The 25,902-nt window shown below is 38.0% G+C and overlaps 1 protein-coding gene across 20 annotated transcripts in view; it reads right to left on the reverse strand.

The window, feature by feature from the left end:
- The window catches only part of SORBS2 (sorbin and SH3 domain containing 2), a 224,742-nt gene that overhangs the window by 81,287 nt on the left and 117,553 nt on the right, over positions 1 to 25,902 (reverse strand). For 16 of the 20 annotated variants that reach the window (XM_049796603.1, XM_049796670.1, XM_049796705.1 and 13 more), the window contains exons 1-2: positions 14,302 to 14,391; positions 5,973 to 6,022 (exon numbers count right to left, since the gene is read on the reverse strand). In XM_049796603.1, the coding sequence (XP_049652560.1) occupies positions 5,973 to 6,022; positions 14,302 to 14,345 (94 nt within the window). In that variant the 5' untranslated portion in view covers positions 14,346 to 14,391. Of the gene's footprint in view, positions 1 to 5,972; positions 6,023 to 14,301; positions 14,392 to 25,902 lie in introns of those variants that run through there. The other 4 variants (XM_049796585.1, XM_049796593.1, XM_049796701.1 and 1 more) reach the window with 3 other exon arrangements.

Below are 25,902 nucleotides of genomic sequence, written 5' to 3' on the forward strand. Positions count from 1 at the left end.
AGTGGACCCATTATCTAGCAAAGTGTTTGACGTGACTTCACACAAGATGGCTAAAACAGATGTTGTAACTGACTATATACAGATATGCATACAACATTTACCCCTATATATAGAAGCCCATACCTGCAATAACATTCTCGGTATCTGTATAAAATAATGAGAGTCAATTAGCACTCAGTTAAGATGTAACTGCACAAATATACTATATTGAGTTGTGCAAAATTTCTAATAAAATATGAATGTGTGTGGGCAAGCACATATTTATGCATGATGGACTCTGTCTTCCCATCTTTGTTCAGGCCAGGCTCCCATTAAGTTAAGGGCATCATATCTGAATGAGGATCAGAAGAATCTGCACGCTGCCTCAAAACAGGCAGTTTTCAAACTGCTTCCCTAATCTGCATGGCCTTACACAGTTGAATTTCATGAGGCTTATTCCAGCCTGTATTTCTTTTTCATATCTCTATCAAATTTCCAGCAAATACTAACTATATTCAATCAGATTCTTGAAGTCCAAATGACACCAAAAAGGTCTAAGTCTAGTGAAGAGAGAACTGAAAAACAGTAAGGGAGGCTGAATTAATGATTATCTGCTCATTTCACTTGCAAACTATAAGGAATTAATATTGCACAGCTTTACTCACGGAACAAATGGGGATATGTGAAACAATCTATACAAAATGTATGCATTTATATAAAATTAAATGTGCGCAAATATGTATACACATCCACACAATTCTCTATGCTTTTGACATGACAAATTCTTCAGGAGTAAGAGTCCTGTCTTCCTAGGTATTGTTTTAACATTGAAGCTAAGGAGACCTGAATCAGCTAAGGTCCGCAGGCAATAATAGAACGTGAAGTTGGGCAATAATTCACAATCAAACCAGCTGCCTAAAATGCAAGTCCAGCTCAAATCACGACTTAGCACAGTTGGTGCCTAGATATTCTTCTGCAAACCCTACCTACACCCATCAAATCAACAGAAGACAAACAGGCATCCTTAGCAGGTCCTGAAGAAAATGAAGGAGACGGGGGAGGTAAGGATTATCTGGTGAGACATGTTTCTGACAGTATCTTGCAGAGCAAGGGCCATATAGGGACGAACTCCTGAATGCTAGGATCAATGTTGTAGACTTACTTTTAAAGAGAGAGAAAAAAAGAGCCACTCACTGACTGGAAAAGACAGGCAAGGTGGTGGCTTGCCCTCCAGCTAGGAGAATGTGTGTATCTGCCTATGTACCCTAACGCTCTCTGTGGTGGGGCTCTGGATGCTCTCTTCCTCTTGTTAGCTCACCATTCAGCTCCTCTCCCTTTGGCAGCTCCTCTCCTACAATTTTTCTCATCAGCCTTTCTCCATTCCTCACTTCTTTCTCTCTCCCTCCCTGAATTCTGCTTCTCTCCACAAATAAGTACTTTAACCCTGCCCCCTAAATCTGCAATCCCAGCAACTGCTCCCACTACAGACAGCATCACCCTAAGTGAGCTGTAGCTCTATTTCACAAATAGACTATTGGTCAGGTCCTGCTCCAAAGCAGAATGGAGCCAATTCAAAACACCACCACTTTCATTTAGGAACATGGGGTGTTTGGTTTTTTTAAAAGACTGTTTCACAGTCAGTAAAAGCAGTGGCATAACCAAGTTGGCAAAGATGAAAGGACGGTGACCTCTTGTGAAGAGATGAGAGAGAGCAGCCAGGGGGCAGGAAACTTTTAATAAGCTCTTACAGCTCAAAGAGAAGAAAAACAGCACCCAAACATCAAGTTTGCTGATTATTTTATTCTATCCACTGTACTTGTGAATGGTATCAATTTCCACTTAGTCTGCACAGTGAATTCAAATTTAGAAGTCTTTAGATCAGGGATTCTTACTCCCTATTTGCATTCTGGCCTTCTGAGGCAAATATATAGTGCTGGATCCAACAGTCCAAGACAGATGAAGCTGCTGCCTCTCTATGCCCCCAGGTCCAAGCAGTGGTGAGTCTGGAGATGTGTTCCCAGCAGACACAAGCACAAGAGCACATGTGTACACCACATACATACATGGCTGGCCACGGAGATCACAGACACTCAGAGCACTCACACTAACACAAGATGGCACAACAGCCTCACCCCTCCCCTCTCTGGCTGAGCAGGACGAAGGTCCACTAGTGAGAATATATACAAAAACACACACACACACACACACGTAACAAGGTGGATCCTTCCAGCAACTGGGCTCAGACACAGTCTGCCGTTCATTCCATGCCTGGACCCCAGGGCTGAGGCTCTCCTGGGACAGTTCCCAGAAGGGCCTGGACAAGGGAGGCCGTTGTGCCTCCCTTCATTCCTTGGGACTCCTTAATTTGAGTTCCTGCCTGCCCTTGTGCCCCATACTCCTCTAGGCTTGTGGAGATGGGTCTTTGATGGCTCCTGTGATGGGCCTGGGAGTAGCCTGGCAGTGCAGGCTATTATTTGGGCTTCCCCTCCTACCACTGTTTCTCTGAGCTCCTTTGTGGGTGTGCAGACAAGCTTTTATCACATATGACTATTTATCACATACTGACATTGACTACACAGGTGAACCTGAACCTACTATTATTTGGTTCTTTGATGCTGCTAAATTACAATAAATATTGATTAAAAAGTAAATTTTTGGTAGAATGCCTGAGACACTCAAGCCCATCTAATTCGCTTTAGTGATCTAAAAGTGGCTTCACAATCTATTCAGGAACTCTGCAGGGACTCAAGAATTTCTATTCTGGTCTCCCAGACAAAATGTAAGAGATTAGTCCATGTGATGACTTCCATTAATAATTTTAACAAGCACAAAATATTTGCAGTCTTCCAGAACTGCATACTTTTTCACTCTTGGCTGCTCTTTATGTGCTTCATCTAATGCAAACAGCTAACTTGTTTAATAGTTTAAAAATCAGATGCATTTATCAAGAATTATCTGTGTGAAACTCAGCCAAAATATTTGCAGATGGACACTAAGAATCTGTTTTATCATATTAACTTGTATCCATTCATTATTCCTCAATGCAATTACCTCTCCCCCAACATCAGCTATGCATGCACATATGTAGTATGTGCACATTTAAGCACATTTATCCTGTGTTTTAATCTGATGTGAGCTTCATGGGTAGCTCAGGTTTTCTGTGACTTAGTTTCTCAAAATGTCTCACCAAGTTAATGATGTTCATCAAACCTGTAAAGTACTTGAAGTCTTGTTGATGAAAACCTATATATAGTTTAAAAAGACTATTCTGTTGATTATTGCTTAGTCTGGGTTTAAAAAGGCACACATTCTATTAGAGTACTATTTTTAAATTATGACAGCATTTGAACACCAAAAGGAACTATGAGCCAAAGTACCTTTGGTACTTCTGAAAACCTCCCCTATATCTTACGGCTATTTCTTTGCTTTTGCTAATATGTTTCATTGCTGTATGCTGTTGAATGTTCCTTCCTAACATGTGGTACAGAATTAACATCAAATGCTAAAAAATCCTACCCATATATGGTAGAGTATTGAAAACCAAAGCTTTTCAAAACATTTTCTCTGTAGACAAAAATATCTTCCACAGGGTTCGCTGAGACAGACTGCCAAGTCTGCAGCCACAGGGAACAGTGGATTAGAGGAACCCACTCTAAGCAGTAGATTTACTTTTTATTTTTAAAGCTGCATATAGACTGGCTTTACCACTTCAGGAGTTACTGGCATGAAACTAGGGTGCTCATTTATCTGCAAGAGTAATAAATGAAATGTATATTTTTAAACCAAACTAGTGGCAAGTCAGTTGTATCTGATAACCTCCAAATGCATCATACACAAATTCCTGGTATAAAGAACTGAAATAGGAAAAAAAAAGGGGGGAGGGGGGGGGCACTCATTTTATGTTCAAAGAAAACACGGGGGGGGGGGGGGGGGGGGAAAGGGGGGGGTGGTGTAAGAAAAAGAGAAACTAGACCAGAACACCATGCAGAACAGCTTTCACCTCAGTCACTCTCTTCCTTAGTAAAGAGATGCCTTATTAACAGATAGGTGCAAGATGTTCACTTATACACCCTACTCAGTGGATTTTTTTTTTTATTTTTTATTTTTTTTTACAGTTAGGAAACAATACACCAATAGAACTGACAGATAATACCACGTTTTTTGTCAACACCTCTCCTTTTAGTGCAGCTGGTAACATGCACATTAATAGCAAGCACACACAAGTTGAAAAATGTTTTCACTGTGTAAGTGCAGAGTAGATTACAGTTCAGCTTAGAACCATGATATCTTTAGGTAACTGGAAAGGATTTCAGGTGTGTTCAGGTCTTTTAAGTCTGTTTTCAAGGCTCCTGTGTGATCAGAAGACTCCCAATCCCCAACAGAAGTCATTCAGCCACATAGATTACTTAGGTCTATTTCTCTCAAGAATTTCTATTTTACATTAAAAAAATCTTAGTACAACATAGAACAAAGCCATACTTCAGAGCTGCAGTAGTACAAACCGGCAATTTACTGCTCTATCCGCATTTTTCAAAGTAGAGGCTATAAAATGACATCTATGATAAGATTTTAACTCTCATGATTGCAACGCACAATGTAATCACAGTCAAATGCATGATGATTAGCTGAATTACTTCTGAAATTACAGTTCTATGAAGTAAGCAGTATTTCAGTACTACCTCAATTATACAGACTGACATGTTTAGGAAAGATGTCTTCACTAAAAATGCAAGAGGATAGGATGAATTTCAAATACTATTTCCAGAAATGAAAAAAACACACCACCCTGGTTAGCATCTGTAAAAACAATTAAGAACAACCAAAACTTTGGGAAAAAGCCCACAAACTCAACTGAGAAACTTAATTTATCCTACTTATTATATTTACAATCATAGAGGTTTCAAGTGAGACAATATATTTGAACTTTGTATTAAAAAGAGCTGTCCAAGAACATGGTCCTACTGAGTTCCAGTCATCGTCTGAGACAACAGGAAGCCAGGAAGCCTGATTAATACAGTGGTCTAGCCAATGGCAACCTATACCACGGAAAAACTAATCTCTTCGACTTAGAGCGTGCTGCTGAAACACCTAAACTGGCTTCAAAAGTAGTTCAGGTCCTCAGGTCCCACGTAACACATTTTGCTTATTTCAGGTTGTCATGTCAGTTGTCATGGTGCAGCACTACAGTCAATGGTAAAACCAACTGGTATAGACAGAATAGATATGTCTATCCTCACGCCATAGTTAATCTGCAAACCAGACAGTTCGCCCATGTAGTATAAAGAGTTGACTACAACTGAAAATTTACACGACAGGAGTGAGGCCAAGATTTCACCAGTCTGCTTTCGACAGGCCTGTTCCCACTTCCAGCAAAACCAGCAGCACTATCTATTGACTTCAGCAACTCAGGAGCAATTATTAGTATGTTGTCACAGATCATGAAGATAACTTCCTATAGAATACCTCAACTGGTCAATACATCTATCACAGCAACTTAAGAGAAAATACAAATTGCTATAAGTACAAAGTATTCTCATCTGATTATGCAAGTGTAGCTAGTCATACAGGGTAGTATTTATATGCCCTTTAATTTAACAACAGTAGAGAATGAAAACAAAGCATTTTTAAAGCATGTGCATTTTCTTAGGAAAATGTGATGCTTTAACATTGCTTTTCCATAGCTGTTATGTCCTCATACTACGTATTTTTACATAAAACACACATACAAAACTGATACTTAAGCGCAGAAAGCTAAACATGCATGTATATTTCACATATCCATATATATCCATACATAGAAAAACATGTATGTAAATTTTATATATGGAATACAAATGCACATAAGCAGACACACTATCAAAATATCTTCCTTAATTTGAGTTCAGCACCAACTAAAGTACAATTTGCTCATGGAAATTTAAATAAATTTGGGGCCTTCTCTGCTTACTAAGCAACACATAAGAGTAAAGAAAAATCTCACAGAAGCAGCATACCTGTGTTCATTTTGACACTGGAAGATTTGCTATAAAAGTCTTCAGGTTTCCTGTGGAAAATAAAACGATCTATTAATTTGCACAAGACAAGAATGTGTGGTACAAAATGGCAGCAGGACTTCTTGGAGGGGTGGAGAATCACTGTGATACAAATGACAGTCCTATTTTAACACAGCTTTAATTAAATTGGTACTGCTTGTCCTTCCAAAGTTAAAGATGAGCTGTCGCTTCCATTATAAGCTACTCTATTTTCAAGTGTTTAGTACTTCTGTTGTAAACATTTGCTCTGGGATAAAAACCTAGTGATTGACTTTTGGTCTTGAAACTATAAACTAAAAGTTACTCCCGTACAGGAATGGGGAAATATTTTTAAAGGCTGTTTATAAGCTTTATTCACTCCTTTGTGCAAACTGAAAGATATAAAGAGTAGGTATCTCCAAATATTTTTCAAGCAGCCAGTTAGCGGGTCTTTTTCAATGGTTTATAAGCAGGAGATGTGACTGTTTTCATCCAGTGATTTAACGTGTCTCTACAGACAACACCAACACTCAATGTTGCTCACTATATTGCTATGCACAGAACTAGGGTATGTGTCTTAGCATCCATAGGAATCCACTTCAAAACTCCTGATGAAGTACACAGGTAGGGAATCAAGTCACTATACATCAAGGTGCTTTTTAAAGGTAATAATTTACACCAAAATAATGTAAAAAGCACAAACATTTAATCTCTTTATTTAGATATCCCAACTCTCTACAGTACTTACAAACAAATGCCAAACTACAACTGTAGAAAAAGCACGACATCCTACATTAACAGTCAACTTTAACCTACTGATGGTATGTTACAGGACAAACTAGACAGTATTTTCTATCTACTGACAGTTTATGTCACAGCTTTATCTTAGGATCAGGAGCTTTAATGGCTCTTTTATTCAGGCTCTTTTAGAGATAAAAAGATAAATGCAGAAAAGGTTTCCAATGGCATTCTGTGTACTGGCCAATCCCAGCTGTATCGTTACGTATATGCTGCCCACTGTAATTTACTAAGCGGGCAGACACACTGGAGGCCAAAATACCGAGGGCTAAAAAAGTCATTCTCCCTCTGCACTGTTCCCACATCAAGTTCAGGATAAAACAAAGGGAAAATCAGAACATTTAATATAATACAACTTCAAAAAAAAAAATTAAAAATATAAACTGCCTGACTACATTGGAAGAAGTTGGAATGTGTACAGGAGGGTCCCTGTTTATAATGGGAGACTCAAGATACTAATTAGCACAAGTAAACAAAATATTGAAACAGAATTCCAGCTTAACTCAGCAGGAACCCTGAATTAACTGTACCTCTGAGGCAACATGCATATTGCTGTATTCTCTTGTATTCATCATGAGGCCAGATTCTCTACTGCATGAAAAACTTACTGTTTTTTTAAAAACTATCTGAACTCTGCTGCTATTATTCAGTCAGTTTTGTGAGAAAAAAGATGCACGTTAAGCTTTTTGAGAACTATGGAAATAGATATGGGGCAGTGAATAAAGTTTTATTACATTCTTTTTATGCTGCAGCTATCTCTGAGAATTTCTAAAAGATCTTTTAAAAATTAAGGTAAACTATTTTATTCATTTTTTGATAAATTATCTTTGAATGAAATCTTGGATTTCTATAACAGCTACAGAATATTCTTAAAGCCTCTAATTCCTACAGTGTTTTCAGGCTGCTAGAGGAGACGCCATTTTCAAGCCTTCTTTTTAGCTTGGAACTGAATCACTGATGGTACCGCATGCAAGCTACGAAATGCAACATGGTATTTATTTTCAGACCCAACAAGTACAGAACTCTTGGAACACTGCAGAGCCAAAATGATTTCTAGCAGGTGGCTTTGATATATTTACAAGAAGTGCGCTTAACTCTTACTCCGGTTTTAACAGACAACACTCAGTTTTAGCACTACAGCTTTGTCCTCCTAAGAGTTTTTTCCATCTGAACAGCTTAGACTGCATTGCTGACACTCAGCAATGGATTGCATACAAACCACTAAGGTTTCCACATTAATCTCACTTTGCTGAAGAACAAATTAGTCTTGCATACCTGAAAAGTATGCATGTAAATAAGGCAATATAGATCACACTCATGCAAACAATAGGCCTTGCATTTAAATACTAAAATTATTTGAAATTCTCTGCTTCTAAGGAGCTGAAGTAGCATTCAAATACTTAATGATATTGGCAGTATGATCCAACCGAATGCAATGAACTTAAGTCATATGCCTGAAAGCATTTTACTCAGCATTGTTTCAAGCAGTCTTCAAGATCCTTACTTCAAGAAAGTGCGTGTGTGGGGCAGAGGTGGGGGGAGCAAAGGGGCTTTTTTTGCTTTGTACTTCTGTTCTTACTTCATTGCCTCCTGAAAATTGTTCTTTGTGAATGGGTTTGTAAGTAGCTGTAATATAAACCCCGACAGAGGAAAGATGAATGTTCCACTGGAAGCATCAGACACTCTTCACTGCCAAAAAGGATGCCTGATGATCAGCTAAGATACTCTGCTCTTAGATAGCTAACGCTGTGATGGAAGGAATATCTGTAATTATTATGCAGACACAAAGCGCTACTGGAATGCATGAGTTTGCAAAATCAGACTGCTGTTCAGTCACCTAGATAAGACAGGTTTTCTACTAAGCTCACATCTGATTTTAGATGCTGAGTTAAAAGAACACTAAGTTTTACCTAAACTGCCTAAACTTTGCAGAGTGAGATCCAGGATTAATCTTCATGGCATTCTTCTATAGTTGGCTTCATCTAGCAGAGGTAATGCAGTAGGAAGTGAACGACTGCACTAATGCACAGAAATGGGTCTGTCAGGTTGAATACAGCTGCAGTTATAATTGCTACAGTTCCACTAAATTAGTAATAGATATTGGTGTGTTATTTCTTGATAACTCCCTGTATTTCTTGATAATGCTACAAAGATTACCTCAGCTCAGCAATACTTTGCATTGAGAGGTGCTATGGAAAAGACTTGAGGGAATCTCATTGACACCTGCTCTATTTTCTCCAAGAGACCCTGATAGCTTGTTGTGATTGCTGCTTCTGTTCCTGGTAAGTTCTGAAGTGTGGGGTGCTGCAGGGAGCCATTCTGTCACCCCTTCTGTTCTACATTTATAGGGAGCTATAAAAAGGGTTAGTGAGAAGTCAAGAAAGGTTTCCCCGCCCTCGGTTTAGTCGTGAATACAAGACACATGTCTTTAGAGGTTTAATTCCATTATTGATCAGATGTTAGAACACCTACAGCCGTAAGGTAGGAGCTCTAACATCCAAGCAAACATCAACTAAATAAATGTGAGCAAGTGCTTTGTGAATCAAAGCCTAAATGAGTAATAACATGCTATCATCTGCTTGCACCTCAAATAATGAAGTTAATCATTTTTAATAACCATAATCCATAACTACCTAAGGATAGAGACCATCAGAAGTTAGAATATCCTTTCCATGTAAAATTCTGGAAAGAACTGGGCTGTAAAGGAAAGGAGTTGTTTGTTTGTTTCTTTCTTGTAGAAGCACATATAGAAACCCCCCAAATTATTGTTACAGCTTTATTAATAACTTAACATATTGCAAACTCCTAAATGCCACAAAGGAGTATCAGATCAAAGGCATCCAAGCTCATGGATAACTTTCGGGGTCTCTCTGCCTCATGCTCTGTAGCCATGGAGTCTAGACCTCTTTGAAATCCCAGGCTTGCTAGCTGCATAGCTAACCAGGGGGCAAACTTCAGAATGCTAGTTGCTTGCTTGCTTACACAGATTTTGAAAGGCTCTTGAAGAACAAGGTGGTAAGTTACCTTGTCTGGTATGTTTTGAATCAGAGCATACAGACTCTATTGCTGTTTCAAAACAAGCTGGCAGTTTCCACACAGATTGTGTCTGAAAACATTTTTGACCTATTCTACTTAATATACTCAGAGTATGAAAGAGGGTCAAAGAGAAAATATTATTACAATCCCCTTCCCCACCAACAGCAGTCCCTACAGTTATATTACAGGCATTCTTGGTGCTGAATACTGTAGGGTAAATCGAGTTTCATTGACTTGAACCAACCAAGTATTTTCCCCCTAGGTATTCATCAAGTCAACTTTTATAAGATAACAGAGATCAACCAGACAGTGTTGATTGACTAATGACTTTTTTTAACAGATTGTAAGTTACCTGTTATTTACTCTTGCCATTTCACAAAAGATATTATAAAAAAGCATGCTTAAAATGTAATTTTCTGATACAGTATTTATATTAAAGCTAATTCTAGTATGTGCTCTTCACAGTTACCATCCTTTGTAATGAATTCTACCCCAAGGACCTTTGGTGAGAGGAGCAATTGGCTTACAATACAGAGTGCAGATGGATCAACAGCAGGATAGATGTGTGTGTGATCTGGCTGGAAAGTGATAGATTTTCATGGTCTTAGGTAGACGGCAGTGCCCAGATATTTGGAGAGGAGAGCAGCTTTCCAGATTTGCATGAGAAGGAGCATCAGACTTGCATTAATGTTGTTTGCCAGTTTCACAGTTTGAGCTAGAGACAATAATCTACTTGAGAAAATATCTTTAAAATTAAGGAGACAAATCAGCCTGTGATTTTACTTCAAGGATTGTTTATTCAGTCAGTTTAAACATGGCAGGTAATCTACAAACACATATTTGTTACCAGGCAGGATTCTATATCCTAATTTGCACGTGGTAGTAAATTCTTTTAACCAAAACCATTAAGATTCTGCAGAGCATTCCTGTTCTCATCTCTGCAACAGGCCAATATACTTTAGATACCAACTCATGCATTCAGCAAAGGAGGGGGAAAAAAAAGTATGAAGCATTAGTTCTGGAAAATGGTGAAGGTGACTATTTTATTTCTCTGTTTTTAAAAGAAAATGTTTCAGATGTTTAGCTGTAGCAGGGTGACTATCGCAATGAGAATGCAATGAGAGCTTGACAGACTGCAAAATGTTTAGATTGGGGCAACAGTGACTCACCCGAAGAAACAACTGTCCCAAAGCTTCCTCGGGAGCAGAGGTCTCTCCTTTTGAGCCCCTAAGCAGAAGGAAGGCATATATACCTATGTATTGTTCGTATGAAAAAATGTTTGATGGAGCACAAGTAGACGGTGCTTGTAGTAAAAAAATTGAGAAGGTACCGAAGAAGGTTCCACCATGTTTCAATTCATTAACATGCAACAAGATGACAAAATGGCACGGAGCCTGTACTAAGATCCAACCCAGCAAGGCATACGCTGAGCATATGCTTAAGCATATGCTTTATGTAGGCCCTACAGACCTATTTCTGTGCTTAATGTTAAACATAAGCATAAATACTGTTAGTCCCAGATCACATTGCCTTGCCCTATAAAGAGCTGAATAATCCACTTCTAATTAAAGTGTTTTCAGATAGACCATCAAAGAACAAAACAGAGGCAGACAACTGCCATCATAGTTTCTGTAATTTTAATTTTTAAATTTTGCTTACAGGACTGTGAAGACATCATAGAAAATCATAAGGTAGTTTCTTTTCATGACAGTCATTAAGGTAGGGAGCACTTATCAGGAATGCTGTGGTCAAACTTAAGAGCCGGAACTTGACAAGCGTATGTGAAAAACGTGGCTGTCTGAAGGCAGGGGAATATATCTGATGACTCGGGAACTTCTTTCCAGACCTTGAACTCTTTTCCTAATGTAATTTTTCTGAGAATGCTATAAATGCAAGATTAAGAGAAAGTACTAATACCTCCTCCTTTCCCTCTGTTTCTTCATGACACTGAGAAAATTAGCAGGAAAGCAAAGACTACATGTTTCTAAACTAAAGGTTCCTTACAGCAACATTCATTATTGCATCCAGCATCAGTAAGAAAAGTTCAAACACTTGTATTTAAATCTGTATCAACTTAAAAGTCTATCTCCGTAGAGAAAAACTTGAAGCTTAAAATTTCTCCTGTTGTAGCATAATTTTTACTAGATATGTATTCTTTTGACTAGCCATGTACTGAAAAACAAACTTAAATCAAACTTCTGCACTTAATTCTAAATAAGTACTTGCTGTCATCTCAAAACACCTCTCAGGCGCTTCAATATCAGAACCTCTTCCTGAAATGTAACTGCAAGTGTAACAGGATACCAAGAAAGTTGTTCAAGCTGACAACATTTTGTACATTCTACTGGTTATTTTTACAGCTGCAAAAGGGAGTGCAAACTGCTGCTTTTATATTCTGCATCTCCTTAAAGCTCTACCACTAGAAGAAATTTTATTAATAATTCCAGTCATGCTTGTAGTGTTTGTGACTTTTTTTCATTATTTTTATTGCTTAAAATAAAAAAGTCCCATTAACTCCTGATTGCAATTCACATTTCTTACCCTTTTCTCCAGGCATCTACTACTGTTTTTAATATTAGAAAATTGTAAATTTCTAGCCTTTAGTGGTGGTTATTTTCATTCCCTGCTTGTGGCTTCCTCCTTTGCTGTTTACAGGAACTCTGTTTGTTCAAATTAACTCATTCTGTAGGCTGAAAATGATTTAAGATTACTGTATGAGAGCATGTCACTGAAGTAGATATACAGTAGATTAGTGTCTATAGACAGAATTACAAAAAAATCCACCTTCAAGACAGAGTGCCTAAAATGCACTATGTATCTTCTCAGTCCTGGAAGTTCCCTTGTCAGGTAAGCTTAGATGTTACAGGTGCACAAATAAGCCCCTGTCTGTTAGCCAGAACCCATACAGGAGATGATTGCCTGTGGCATTCATTTACATATTACTTCACATTGGGATGGGTAGCAAGGCAGTTCCGCTCCGGTACAGATGCTCGGGAAGAGATTTCAACACCTGGAACCCCAGAAGACAGTGGTGTTCACTGTGCCCCCTAGCTTAGTACTCTGGTATACACAACTTGCCCAGTTTTCTCCCTAGTGTAACAGGGAACTACGTAGCACTAGGAACACACCAGCTTTCTAGATCACTCTTTGGAAATGTAGAAGCTAGTGACAGAAAAAAAAGCCTGATGAGGAAGTGCCAACCATTTCACCAAGGTGAAGTATCTATCTTCTAGTAAATACAATATTTAGCATTGGGACCCAGAATTCACCCGACTGTCAATCTTTTAGACATTCTTTAAAATTTTACCTCACATTTTTATTTCCCAGAAAATCCAAATATCCCCAGAATGCTCCAACTTTCTCAAGACATGAACAACAAGTATAGTCAGAGATATGTTCCTGTTTAAAATACATCATTTGAGGCTTAAATTTAGGTTCATTAGCCTTCAGTAAATACCAAAGACATTAGGAACATAAGCAAGTTTTAGTTTCATCACTCATTTCCAGGACTTTGCAAATTACTGGTCACCTGAGTACTTCAAGTATTATAAAATTTTCCATGTTTATCTATTATGACAAAAAAATGCATTCCTGCTCCTTTCTACTAGTTATGTATTATGTATCAATTTGAAACTAAACATGCCCAAATCTCCACCTAAATAGAACTCCTTCCAATAGGTATTTTTTTTCATGAGTCAATGCCACTCCCAATATAATCAGTGGGTATAGTGTTCATTCATCAAAGAAAAGTCCTCTTCTGTTTCCTTCCATTGGTTTTGTCTTAAATATGAAAATATGCTTCCCTGAACTACAGTTACGTAATGTTACATCTAGCTGAGTCAGACCAATGTGTGGGGTGATATAAGACTCCTTAATATATTCTTAGTAAGTATGTTGAAGCAGCAGGATTTGCTTTTGAACTTTTTATAACATGCTCATAATGACAAAAAGAATACCTATAACTAAAAAGATTAACTAAGAAGATATTCACTGGACTATTTTAATCCTTATTATTTCCTAAGGTAAAAGTTTGATGGGATCACACAGGGAAACTTTCAGTACCCCTACTAAGTACTTAAAACTTTCAGCCAATTTTGGCTAAGTTTGACAGAGATGCAGAGGTCTCAATAACATCAAAGGCTTACAAGTTTCATGAGGAATTCCCATGGAGAATACAGACCTTATCAAAGCCAAACAGGCAATATATCCTAGTGTTATTAGAGATAAGTGAATTCATACAGAAAGAGTTAGGAGCTGTGTGTGGATAAATGCACATACCTTATGATCCCAGCCACAAAACTTTCCCCCCCTCCCGATTTCATTTGCCTTGTTAGACACCAGGCAATCAACAAAAAATAACCTAAAGATTTCTGCTGCCTAAGAAGGTGCAGACTTGAACCCAAGCTTTTCCCATTATGAAAGCATTCCTGTCAAGCTCTGCATGGATTCTCTGATGACTAATATAATTTGAACTCACAGAACAGCCTTGGTGTGATTCAGTTCCAAAGCGGGTGTCAACATCAGGAAGTAGGAGTGACTTTCTACAGCAAAAGGTGTTGAAGCCTGACATCCACAGAGGGGCTTGACTTCAGATCAGCAATGCTCTGGCCCTGCAGACCAGGTGCCTCTCAGCAGAGGAAGCCTGTCAGGCACCTTCCTTGAGCCCATCTTGCAATTTAGCTTTGTTGATTGGTATGCAGATCTACCCTATGAACCCACAATTACATGAACCAGAGAGCAATAAAATGGGGAATGATCAAAAGATTTTAGTACAGATTAAAGAGCATAGCTGCAAAGCAAAAGCTAGAGCAGATTTATTCACTGTTGATCTGAACAGACATAAGGTTTCTTCAGTTCTGCTGCTTGAGGAACTACTTGTAGCCTTTCAATCTTCATACTGACATATACCAGACTTCAGTGACAGAAAGATCAAGTAACAGTTAAGCGACACTGTACTCAAATATAAACAAGTAAGACTCATCAAACGTCACAGCTGCCTCTTGGAAGAGTAAGTTCTTTCAGCTTCTGCTAATATTAAGACTTGGATACCTCGATACCTAAATCACTCGGCATTTACAAGTTTTCAAAGCAAGTCAAATGCTTTAAACTTCTATCTTCCCTCCCTGCTATAAAGCCTGTCTTATACCATGCTGTTTATCTCATTAACTCTTAGCACATTTTACCATTTCTGAAGAATCTTAGCATTGCTTTGTATAACTGTAGTCCCATTAGAGACTTAACTGCAGGAAAGAAAACATTTAGCAGCAGCAATACTATGTGCTCTCAAAACAAAGGAAAACTCCTTATGTACAACACATGAAAAACTGAATAATCAGCTTCGCAAGCTTGCATTTGCATGCTTTGCTGATACTATATTTTGCTGTTTCCCAAGGGTCACAATCACGAATTTTCATATCAAATAGCTTCACTCCCCTTCTCCATATAATACACATAACACAACTTCTATTGTTTACAACACTAGTACGTACACTGTGCTATCAGCCAGTTTCATACCTAATGAAGTCCAACAAGCCTCAAGGCTATATGCAACAAAAACCCCCTACGATTCTTCTTAATATAAACAGCCAAAAAAGAACTACTAACCATTATAATTGGGAGCACAGTTAAACTCACATAATTAAGAACTGTTAATATTAGCTACCCGTACCTGCTAACTGAATTTCAAAAATTCTAGACATTTGGTTAATTTCTTTAAGATTGGATGCTTATCTTTCTCTCTCCCTCTCAATTCTTAATTGTCCACCAGTACATTTAAGACTTCTGGCTCATCCTTTACTGACCCTAGAGCAAGTCAGAAATAGTATAACATTAAAACTCACAAAGGTTAAGCAGAATGGTGTAAGAACGGTTATGAGAGAAGGCATACAAAAAGGTTCCATGTTCACAGAAACGTGAGAAAAAGACAAATAATTTTTAAATTGGGAAAAAATTACAGTATTTGACAGAAACAGCTGGAAAGAGAACAAGCAAGCACACGAGAAATCTAAATTATACTGTGTGATATCCAAGGGGCTGACAAATGCCTCAAAGGCAAACGTGAAACTACAAAGCAACTTGGAACACATTTAAGAGCATGAAAGAAAAAATATAATAGTTCTTTTCCACAAGCCTTTCATGCAATTGCACCTCAAAATTATATTAAATTGTCAATCCATTTTATTAAAATATATTGCAGAGATTTCTTTTACTGATAGTCAGTTATCTGGCAATTATAATTCCAAAGGCAGACTGTTCTAGCATTCTTGGTTCTGATCATGAAGCAGGAGTCACTGATATAACCTGGAAAACTTGAGGACCTTGGGGGGGGAAAAAAAATAATAAAAAACAAAATCAAACTTTGAAAGGGAAATGGAATCTGCCTATACAGTGGGAGGGAGACTATCAGGCCCTTGACTGATGGTTATCAAATCCTGTTGCTGAAAACCACTCATGGGAAAAGGTCGCATCTTCTCAGAACTGTCCAATGATCCACTAAGCAAAAAGATCAGGAAAACAAAGAGTATTTATATTCCCATTTGCTGCAAGTTAAGATACATTTGCGGGGGGGGGGTTCATGAAATGGGTGCACTATTAAACCTATTAAACTTACAGCCATTCTCATGGCTTCACATGCCAGTCAAACCTACTCGTATACCTGTAAGAAGAGACATCAGACCTGCTTATATTTATGAATTCTAATAATTTCCCTGTCATTTTAACTTTTCAGTGACATTTCAAGGACAGAACTTAACTACTTTTTCATGCAGTCTTACTTACATGCTCTGAGGCTTCGTTAGGCCAGGTGCCATATGGTGTAGCAGATTATCCCCTGTAATAGGGCATTAACATGTGGTTTCTACACCTGGCTCTGCCATTGATTTTTGACAGATTTCACCTTTGTGAGTTCATCTTTCTCTTACCCTCCTTTGTCACTGTCGGAGAGGGACTGTCTCCACTCAGCTGTTTCCACAGACATACCAGAATGGGATCCCACTCTACCAACACAAACTATGTCAGCAAATGGAAGAAGGATCCTAAAAAGTCTACTAGTGAGTCCATTCCTTACCCAAACCTACTCCTGCATCCCATGAGGAGATCCACCTTGTGCTCTGGATCAGGTCACAGATTTGCAGAAACAAGCAGATATACAAGTACTGAAATAAGTGCATCCACAGATGGAACAAACTGAAGCATCAAAGGTAGCTTTAACTGGCATTTCCTACCCACAGCCTTCACAAAGCTAAGGTAATTATTTCTCATGTCGCCTTCTAGATTTTCTTTCCTTCTGAAAGGAAAGGGAAATACTGAGTCTCATTATTTGGCACCACAGGAACACCCGAATCACTTTTCTAGAGTCACTAGACAAATCTCCACCTTTTCAGGTAAGGAAGTTAGGCAGCTGCAGTAAGCTTTCAGCTCTCAGCCCCAGATTCCTTCCTAGCCAGTCTTACCTTCCGTCTAACTCACTTAAATCCCAGTCTTCCTGCCACTACCCTCCAAAACAAACTTCCCCTTCCCCTGCCAGAGGCAATTTGTCACAGTCTACTGCTTTTATTCCCTCAAGTCTTCAAGCCAGGCAGCCTTTTCCTCAGCAAAGATTGGTCTATAGTGGGTCTGAGAGAATAACAAACACCATCACCTTATTTTCAGCTTGCTCTAGCATTCATTGCAGTAGCAACTACATGAATAGTCCCACTCATTCCCTATACTACCCCTGGCACTTAGAAGCATTCAAGTACTCAATTCTAATTTTCTGTTCATGTGCGATGGGAATGGATTTTCAGATATTCTGCTTTTGCCAAATCTCTACTGAGCATCTGCAAACAGATTTTTTCAGTGGCGCACAATTTTTGTAGTGGGAGGCAAAAGTCACATTCCTATCAAAGCTGTGTTAAAGTTCACAACTGTATTCCACCCACCGAGTCCAAACCCTGCTAAACTATAGGTGACCAGAATTTTTAATGTGAACAAAATGATTACGTTCTAGAATCATGACCTCTAGCTTTTGACAAGAAACTTGAAACAGGATCTTAAAACAGGAAATGACAAATGACTTCATTAGTAATAGGTACTATCAGTCTACTCCAGCTAGTTTACAGAGGTTAATAATGCAGTTCTAAACAAAATGCTTGAGTATTTTGAAGTTTTAAGACAAGGTTTGTTTCATTAGTATGATATGTTGCCTGTTTTGCTTTCTAAACCACCTAGTGAAATTTTGCCAAAGGAATGTCCCCAGGAGCGCTGACACCAACAGGAATCCTTAACTGACTGAGCGCGTTTAGTACTGCTTCCCAAATGAAATGTTACTTTGAGGTTATCAGATTAGTTTAAATATACCTACAGCAGCCACAGTTCTAACGCCACCACAAGTGTTATTCAGGGCTCGTTGTTCTGCATTGTAAGCATCACTCAATTCATGGAGTGCTAGCACATGACATGGTATGTGTTTCACAAAAATGTGTAGATCAGTTACATGCCTTGCTGTAATACCAGTTATTCAACCTCGTCAAGTGCAGCATGAGTAACAAAAAGAGGGTAGATAACATAATGGAGCATGACAAAATATTTTCTTTCATGAAATACCCTTGAGTTTACTTAATATAATTATTAAAATTATGTCCTCAGTTTAATCTGGTGTACATAATATTTTAATGCTGTTTTTATAGCATTAGGCTTTTTTATTTATTTTTTTTTAAATTGGCCACAGTAAGTGCCATTCCCTTAGCAGATATTCTCACTTCCCACACACTTAATTATAGTTTTATAACTACAGTCACCTACCATACAGTGCACTGCAGTGTGTCATTTTAAAAGCCACTGTTACTTGCTCATTAAATTTCTCTATTATATAGAGCACAACTGATTTCAACTGTATGCCAACCCACACTCACGTGACAAGGAGACAGGCTTCAACTTTAACACATTTATTTCACATGAATGTGTACAAGCTAACATGGTGGCACACTGATCTTGTTTAGGAATGTTCCGAAAAAGAAAATATCATTAAGGTAAATGACATTCTATGATTTTAATTAATACACTGGTTAAGTGGCATAACAAGTTACAGTGATTTTTCCTCTGAAGAGCTATTTCAAACAGCTTTTAAAATGGAAATTTAACTATAAATAAATCTCTCTATCAAGAAACTAGAGAGACGAAGCAAGATGGGCAAGACTGTTACCTTTCTATTGCTTTCACCACCAACTGTATGAAAATCAGAAGTTTTAAACAGGATTCAGACCTTCCTTATACTGATCAGTAATGGGAACAGTGTTTGCTTCAATACTGTCACAGCAACCTGTCACCTCCTCCTTTCAGTTTAGCCATATGAAAACCTATGAGATATCTGTCAGGAAGAAGTGTTGGGGTGCTCTAGCAGTTCTCTGTTTGCACAGCAGCTTTCTGGGGTGCTTCTCAGCACTCAAAATTACAAAGGATCTCAAGCTGAAGCAGCAGCCCAGCGATCCTCAAAATGGAGTACAGCATCTTTAGAGTTACCGTTTCCAGATTTTTCTGCAGACAGAAGAGTAATGCCAAGATTAGCAGAGGTAATTGGTAAATTTTGATGATCTTGCAAATGGTGGTCCTATATAGGAGATTGGTATATTTTTAGACATCTTCTTAAAATCATGGGGCTGTAGGGATGAAAATATGGTAACTGTGGAACTCATCAGTGAGTTATACTCTGCTATTTTATGATTTTTATATTTAATAGTCTGGCTTATAGCAACATTATTTAGAACTTTGTTATTTCACAATCACTCAATTCCAAAAATACATTTTTGAACTTTATTTGCATTTAAAAATGCATAAACATTCACATGAAACAGTAAGACAGAACTGTATGGCAGATGGATAGAGAAATAAGCTTCTCCTTTCTTAAAGGATCAAACCAATTACTCAACATTTGAAGGACCAACATTAAATCAGATCTAAAGAATTTAGAGTGACTTAAGTTACTGATATTTCACCTGAATTTTCTGAAGGAAAGGGAAGATGGTTTAAAACCACACTGTATTTATTTTTAAAAATCCATCTTTTTCCTCCAGTAAAGAAATTATGCTAATTAGTCTTGAAGTTTCCTGAAGTCATGAAATGGGTATTTGTGAAAAGCTGTCAAATTAATAAAGTTAATGAACTGAAAACACAATTGCTTTTTCATTCCTTACAGCAGTTGCTGGTGCTGCTTGTTAAACACAGCATACAAGAATTCAGAAGCCTAAAAAAAAAGGAATTTTTAAAATGTAAAAAGCTATTTTAATATCTCTACAAAGCCATCTACCTTACAATTGGTCCCAGGTGATATAACTACTTCATCTGAAGATCGGTTAACATCTTAGTAAGATGTTCTTTCCCACATTTAAATATAATGGAAGCAGAGCACTTCTAATCAAAAAATGAGCTAATTCTGAAAGGCCATGCATAAGTGAAACATTGTACGTAGGAATCTGTTTGCTTTTGAAAGGCAATTTTTGACCAAGACCGATTAATGTTCTGATTTCTTTTTCAAATAATTAAAAATGAACTAATCTACTTATTGAGAAACTGTTTAGAGAATAAATGACCTGTATTATTGCTGATGCTAGTTGTTTCTTCCTATTCTACGCTCTTGCTGTAATTCTCTACTTCCCTTCTTTCAGTGCTATAACCCTATTCATACTCGGTTTTCACCAACGCCTCTAACCCCACTCTGTCTCACTTTCCTGACATCTTACCCTCATTTCTGAAGACTGATCTCAGATAATTTTGCTCCTCTCTACTTGCTTTAAGTACCATCAATGGCATGAGTTCAGCAGTTCCTAAAAAAACCCCTTTCATCTCAAAGGTACAGCTGTGAACATCTCTCTACTTTCTGGTACTTTGGCTATACTTTCATCCCATTCTGCCCTACCCCTTAGAAGCCTCCCTGTCTTACTCAAAATCCCTTTCTTATAACCTCTGTTGCTAAAGAATGGACGCTTCTTCTTTGTGAGATTATTGCTAACAAACACTATGTGTATTGCCCTTGTAAATTTGATGAAGTCAGAATTATCATCCAAAACCAATGTTTTGTAGAAAAATGCTGTTTCATAGAAAAATTATTGTAAAAAAGAGTAGCAATTCCGGAAAATGGTTCTGTGCATAAGCTGTGAAATTGTTGAGAGGCCCGGTTTTCACTCCCTGGCCCCCCCCCCCCATGTTTGATTTGCTTAGGAAGTAAGGAAGACTTCCTGAAATTTCAAAACAAGTCCTGTAAAGCAAGGTAACAATTTCCCATGCAATTCCACTCAGTTCTGCAGCTTTGCCCTATGATTCACCTCAGCTGAAGTACTAATACAGCAACAGTACCGTATCTTCAAGCATGTTTTAATGTAGCATTAGTTACCTTGGAGAAATCACGTGAGGCAAACACCAAATTTAAGTGAAAATAAGCTTTGTATTTTACTCCTACTCACTTCTGCTCTTTATCTTTTACTTATAATAATTTCTACCTCCTTGAAACCAGCTGCTTGAGATTGTTTTTTATGTTCATACTTCATTTTACAAGACCATCTACACTGCTTCCACCTGTAGTATACCATTTTGAATTTGATATTTTTTGATACAGCATAGCAATCTAATTTAACTCATTAGTTGCTTGGGGAAGGGACGTCTCCTTTCTATGCATTTTCTAACTCATTTGCAAGTATCTGTCACACCGTTTTTCAGTGTAATTATTTTATTATTTCTTACTGAAGAGACAAATGTGCTCACTACTTTATAGAATAATGCAAAACTGGCTTTCTCAACACAACCCCTACAATGAAAGACAATATAACAGATATAAAAATTTCTAGCAAGAATTATTTATCACATAGTAAGCCAATGCTAACACCACAAAACAGCGAGTATTTTGAAAATCAACACTGTCACTCTGAACTGAAGAAGAAAAAAAAGGGGGGAAATACATGCATTTTTCGTTTGCCTTGACAACTGCCAAATTTGATCCATTAGTCATACTGTAAAAGCAAACAACAGTGCTGCATAAAATTCTTGCTGTGGTGTGAAGACTCAGTATTTTAAAACATTTGTTCCATCTTATTAAAGACATTAGAATATGTGCCAGATAAAGAGAATACTACTTCTATTTTTTGCAATTGTTAAATAAGTCATTATGGTGGTAAAGAAGTATACTGTACAACCAAATATATAGTCAAACTTTCGTGCTATACACAAACGTTTTGCGTACTAAATTGGACCACAGATCTGTAAAAATATGAGAAGTGGGTAAAAACTGAGCAGAGGATAATAATTTGTTCCAAATTTACATAAACTATAAGTAAATACACATTTGAAAATGCAACCATCAACAGCTCTCAGAAATGACAGTCCAGATGCAAAACCTGCTGTAAGAGGCTCCTAAGCTACTGGTAATTGGAAGTTCATGGGAAATACTGGTGAAACAATCACTTCAACACTGTCTTACACCTACCTAAAACACTCACCCCTAGACAAAGTCACAGACACAGTCGATGAAATTGATCCAAAGCACCAGCATTCTTGTTTGTATACACTGATGCTTGTTTGGAGTTAAGCCCTACACCTTCCTCGCAATGAAAAGGATGGAAAAGTTTGCATTTCCATTTTACCCTTCGGCATTCTAGGATGGAAGCACTACAGCGATAGAGAAAATGAATTTGGTTTTTATGGTTTTATTGGGAGTGGGGGAAGGGGTGACTGTAGAAGTCATACTAAGTTCTCAAGTCTTTCTCAATGGTCATCGTCTTTGTTCATTTTAAACTTCTCTTGATCCTAGGTGAAATACAGCTGCAGGACAGATCCCCTTAATAGACTAAAGAATTGATTCACATAGCTTCAGCAAAAGGATCATGCATATTGAATACACATATTGCCCTTGAAAAGATGCAGCAGAGAATCTGAGAAACTTAGGGTTCTCTCCTTTATAATAAGTAAACAAAGGCAACAACAGCCAAGACTACCTAAAACCTATGATAATGGGAAGCAGGCGTTCTCAGGCTCCATAAAACGTTCTCTAGCAATCAGGTCAGTGAACTTACTGTACGCCCTGAGCTTTCAGAAAGTGAACCAGTCAGTTAATCAATTTTAAAAAATAAAAAGGGCACCAAATCAAGTTTTACATCAATTGTTTTGGTGAAAACAGTCTGTATGTAAACAAATCCTTCCCCTTCCTAATGCTAGCATATCTTTAGCACCAGTTCAAGGCATTGGGATTTATTAATTCATTCTCCCCACAAGAAAACCTGCAGTTCTCAAACAAAAGTCACATTCAAGAACACTCCATTACTAGACACGGTAGTAGATGTGGTTACACCCTTTGTGGATGTGTAAGGAAAGCTATAAGCTGGAGCTGTGCTGTAGTGCAGGACTGCTTCGTACTGTCTTCAGCTGAGTGACATCAGCATAAACAAAAAGTAGAGTGGAAGATAAGGCTTTATGAATATATCAGCAGTGAATTATTAACTAAGGCCACGCCATCCAAAAAACACTGAATTTTTATGAAGTGCACAAACTCTGAAACAGCAAATGCTTCTGAATATTAAGTGAACCAGAACCGTAGATTTCAAGAATGATTATCTGCTCCCTTGTGCCCTTGACACTCCTATTTTATATTGAATATCCTATTGTCTCTCATGGCCTCAGTGCTTGTTGGCAAATACAATTCATCCTTCCGCATCATCCAGCACCTTAAAAGACTGGAAGATTTGCTTCAGTTCAGTAGATTTTAGAAGTACTGATACCAGATGAAACTATGACCTAGTTAAAGAGCAAGAAAGACAAGTACGTACCTCAGTGATATCCTCCATCACAATTACGTGGCTGTAGAAGGCCGCTATTATCCACCCCATTTCTAGTCAGTATCAGCTTCTAAATACCGGCACTTGGACAAAAGCTGCCCATGCATACATAAAACCTCTTCATTTCCATAAGCATATAGAACTAAATGCTGCATGTTAGATTCCTCCAAGGAGAAACCTTGCACTTAGTGTAAGCATGCAGCACCAAGTCCTCTACTTTTCCGCTAAAGCAGTAAGGAAACTATGCTTAAACTTGATAGCCTCAAGAGTTTTGCACAAGAGTAGTATATCGGCCTTGTCTAAATGGTACCCAATCAATGCTTAAATGAATTGAGAGTAAAAAGTAAGTCATCAGAGTTAATAAATGTCTATTTGGATAACAGCAATAAGAAAGAGTCCTACCCCAAACTAAAATGAGCCATTGTCTTAACACTCATCTAAATTTTTCTGTTTGTTCTCTAGTGGCAGCTCTTTACTCTATCTTCTAGTCTTAGAAATTCTGAAGAATGTAAATACTTCCTGCTATTTCCTCAGCTCTTATAAACCAGTGCAGTTCAACTGAGGTCAAGGGTGCCCCTTTACTCTAGGTTAGGATCCAACCCCTTAATCATCGCACATTTATTAAAAAAAGTTTCAGACAAAAAAGCCCTGTGTAAATAGACATCACATGCTACAGAATTTCTTTCACCACTTATGACACTGAACATAATAGAGGCTTTCTTGTTTTTTAATTTAAGCCTTAAGAGACTACGGAAATACAAACTACTTCTACGCATCAATAAGTCATCTACAAGTACCCACTGAACTACATGGCTACACTTAATGTTCATGGGTAAATCATAATTTGTAGTGGCCTGTCAACATTAATGCAGAACGATACATATTGTATTACCATACAGCAAACGGGAGGTGACAGAACAACTACTATAGTACAAAAGTTCTACCTTTCTGCCTAGAGAAAGCAGATACAAGACTTACATGCAATATTTTGAATGCTGTCATATGAGGCCTTACTTGTAGAATCACCACAAAGCAGATGCAAGCTGTTCAGTGGCTCTAAAATAATTTTTGGGTTTTGTCATTTCACATAATTCACAATTTTGGTTTGTGATAAATACACTTACAGTAAGGTACTGTCCTGGTTTCAGCTGGGATGGAGTTAACTGTCTTCCTAGTAGCTGGTACGGTGCTATGTTTTGAGTTCAGTATGCGAAGAATGTTGATAACACTGATGTTTTCAGTTGGTACTCAGTATTGTTTAGACTACAGTCAAGGATTTTTCAGCTTCTCATGCCCAGCCAGGGCACAAGAGGTTGGCACAGGGCACAACCAGGGCACCTGACCCAAACTGGCCAAAGGTGTATTCCATACCATGGGACGTCACGTCTAGTATAGGAACTGGGAAGTGGGGTGGCAGGGAATCGCCGCTCCGGGACTGTCTGGGTGCCAGCAGGCGGGTGGTGAGCAATTGCCCTGCGCATCATTTGTACATTCCAATCCTTTTATTACTACTACCGTTGTCATTTTATTAGTGTTAACATTATCATTATTAGTTTCTTCTTTTCTGTTCTATTAAACCGTTCTTATCTCAACCCAGGAGTTTTACTTTTTTTCCCCGATTTTCTCCCCCATCCAGTGGGATGGGGGGGGAGTGAGTGAGCGGCTGCGTGGTGCTTAGTTGCTGGCTGGGGTTAAACCACGACAGGGACGAGCATTTGTCTTAAATTCTCATACATAGAGCATGTGCAGTATTTTAATACAAGAGCTATATTCATTTTTATGCAAAAGTCTCTGAAGTATCACCTTATTATGAAATTCAAGTGACCTATGACAAAAATGCTGCAACTATCAACCACTATCAGAAAGCAATTTTGTCACCTTTTTTTCCCTATGCATCAATTAAGTTTTTAGTATAGTTTACAAGAGCAAAATACATTGTATCAGTGTACACCATGTCCGTGTATCAATGATTATCAAATCCACGCAAATTTCTTATGCCGGTTTAATCTTTTCCTGTTACAGAAATATTATTCTGTACTGCCAAGTATATCTAATGGCTTATATCTAATGGCTTCCCGACTTCACATGAACACAGCCTGATTCGCAGGCAAAGCATTTTTGCTTGTGCTATCTCAAAGCAACAAAACCTATCACCCCTTTTTCTGGACTAAATATATAATTCCACAACTAAAGATTTATATTCTAAAAGAGCAAACAATGCAGTTTTTAACTGAATGCAGTGAGCACAGTTGTAGAAGTAGGTACTTGAAACAGGTGACCAA

Source organism: Accipiter gentilis, chromosome 3 (assembly GCF_929443795.1).
Source record: "Accipiter gentilis chromosome 3, bAccGen1.1, whole genome shotgun sequence".
Classification (NCBI taxonomy): domain Eukaryota; kingdom Metazoa; phylum Chordata; class Aves; order Accipitriformes; family Accipitridae; genus Astur; species Astur gentilis.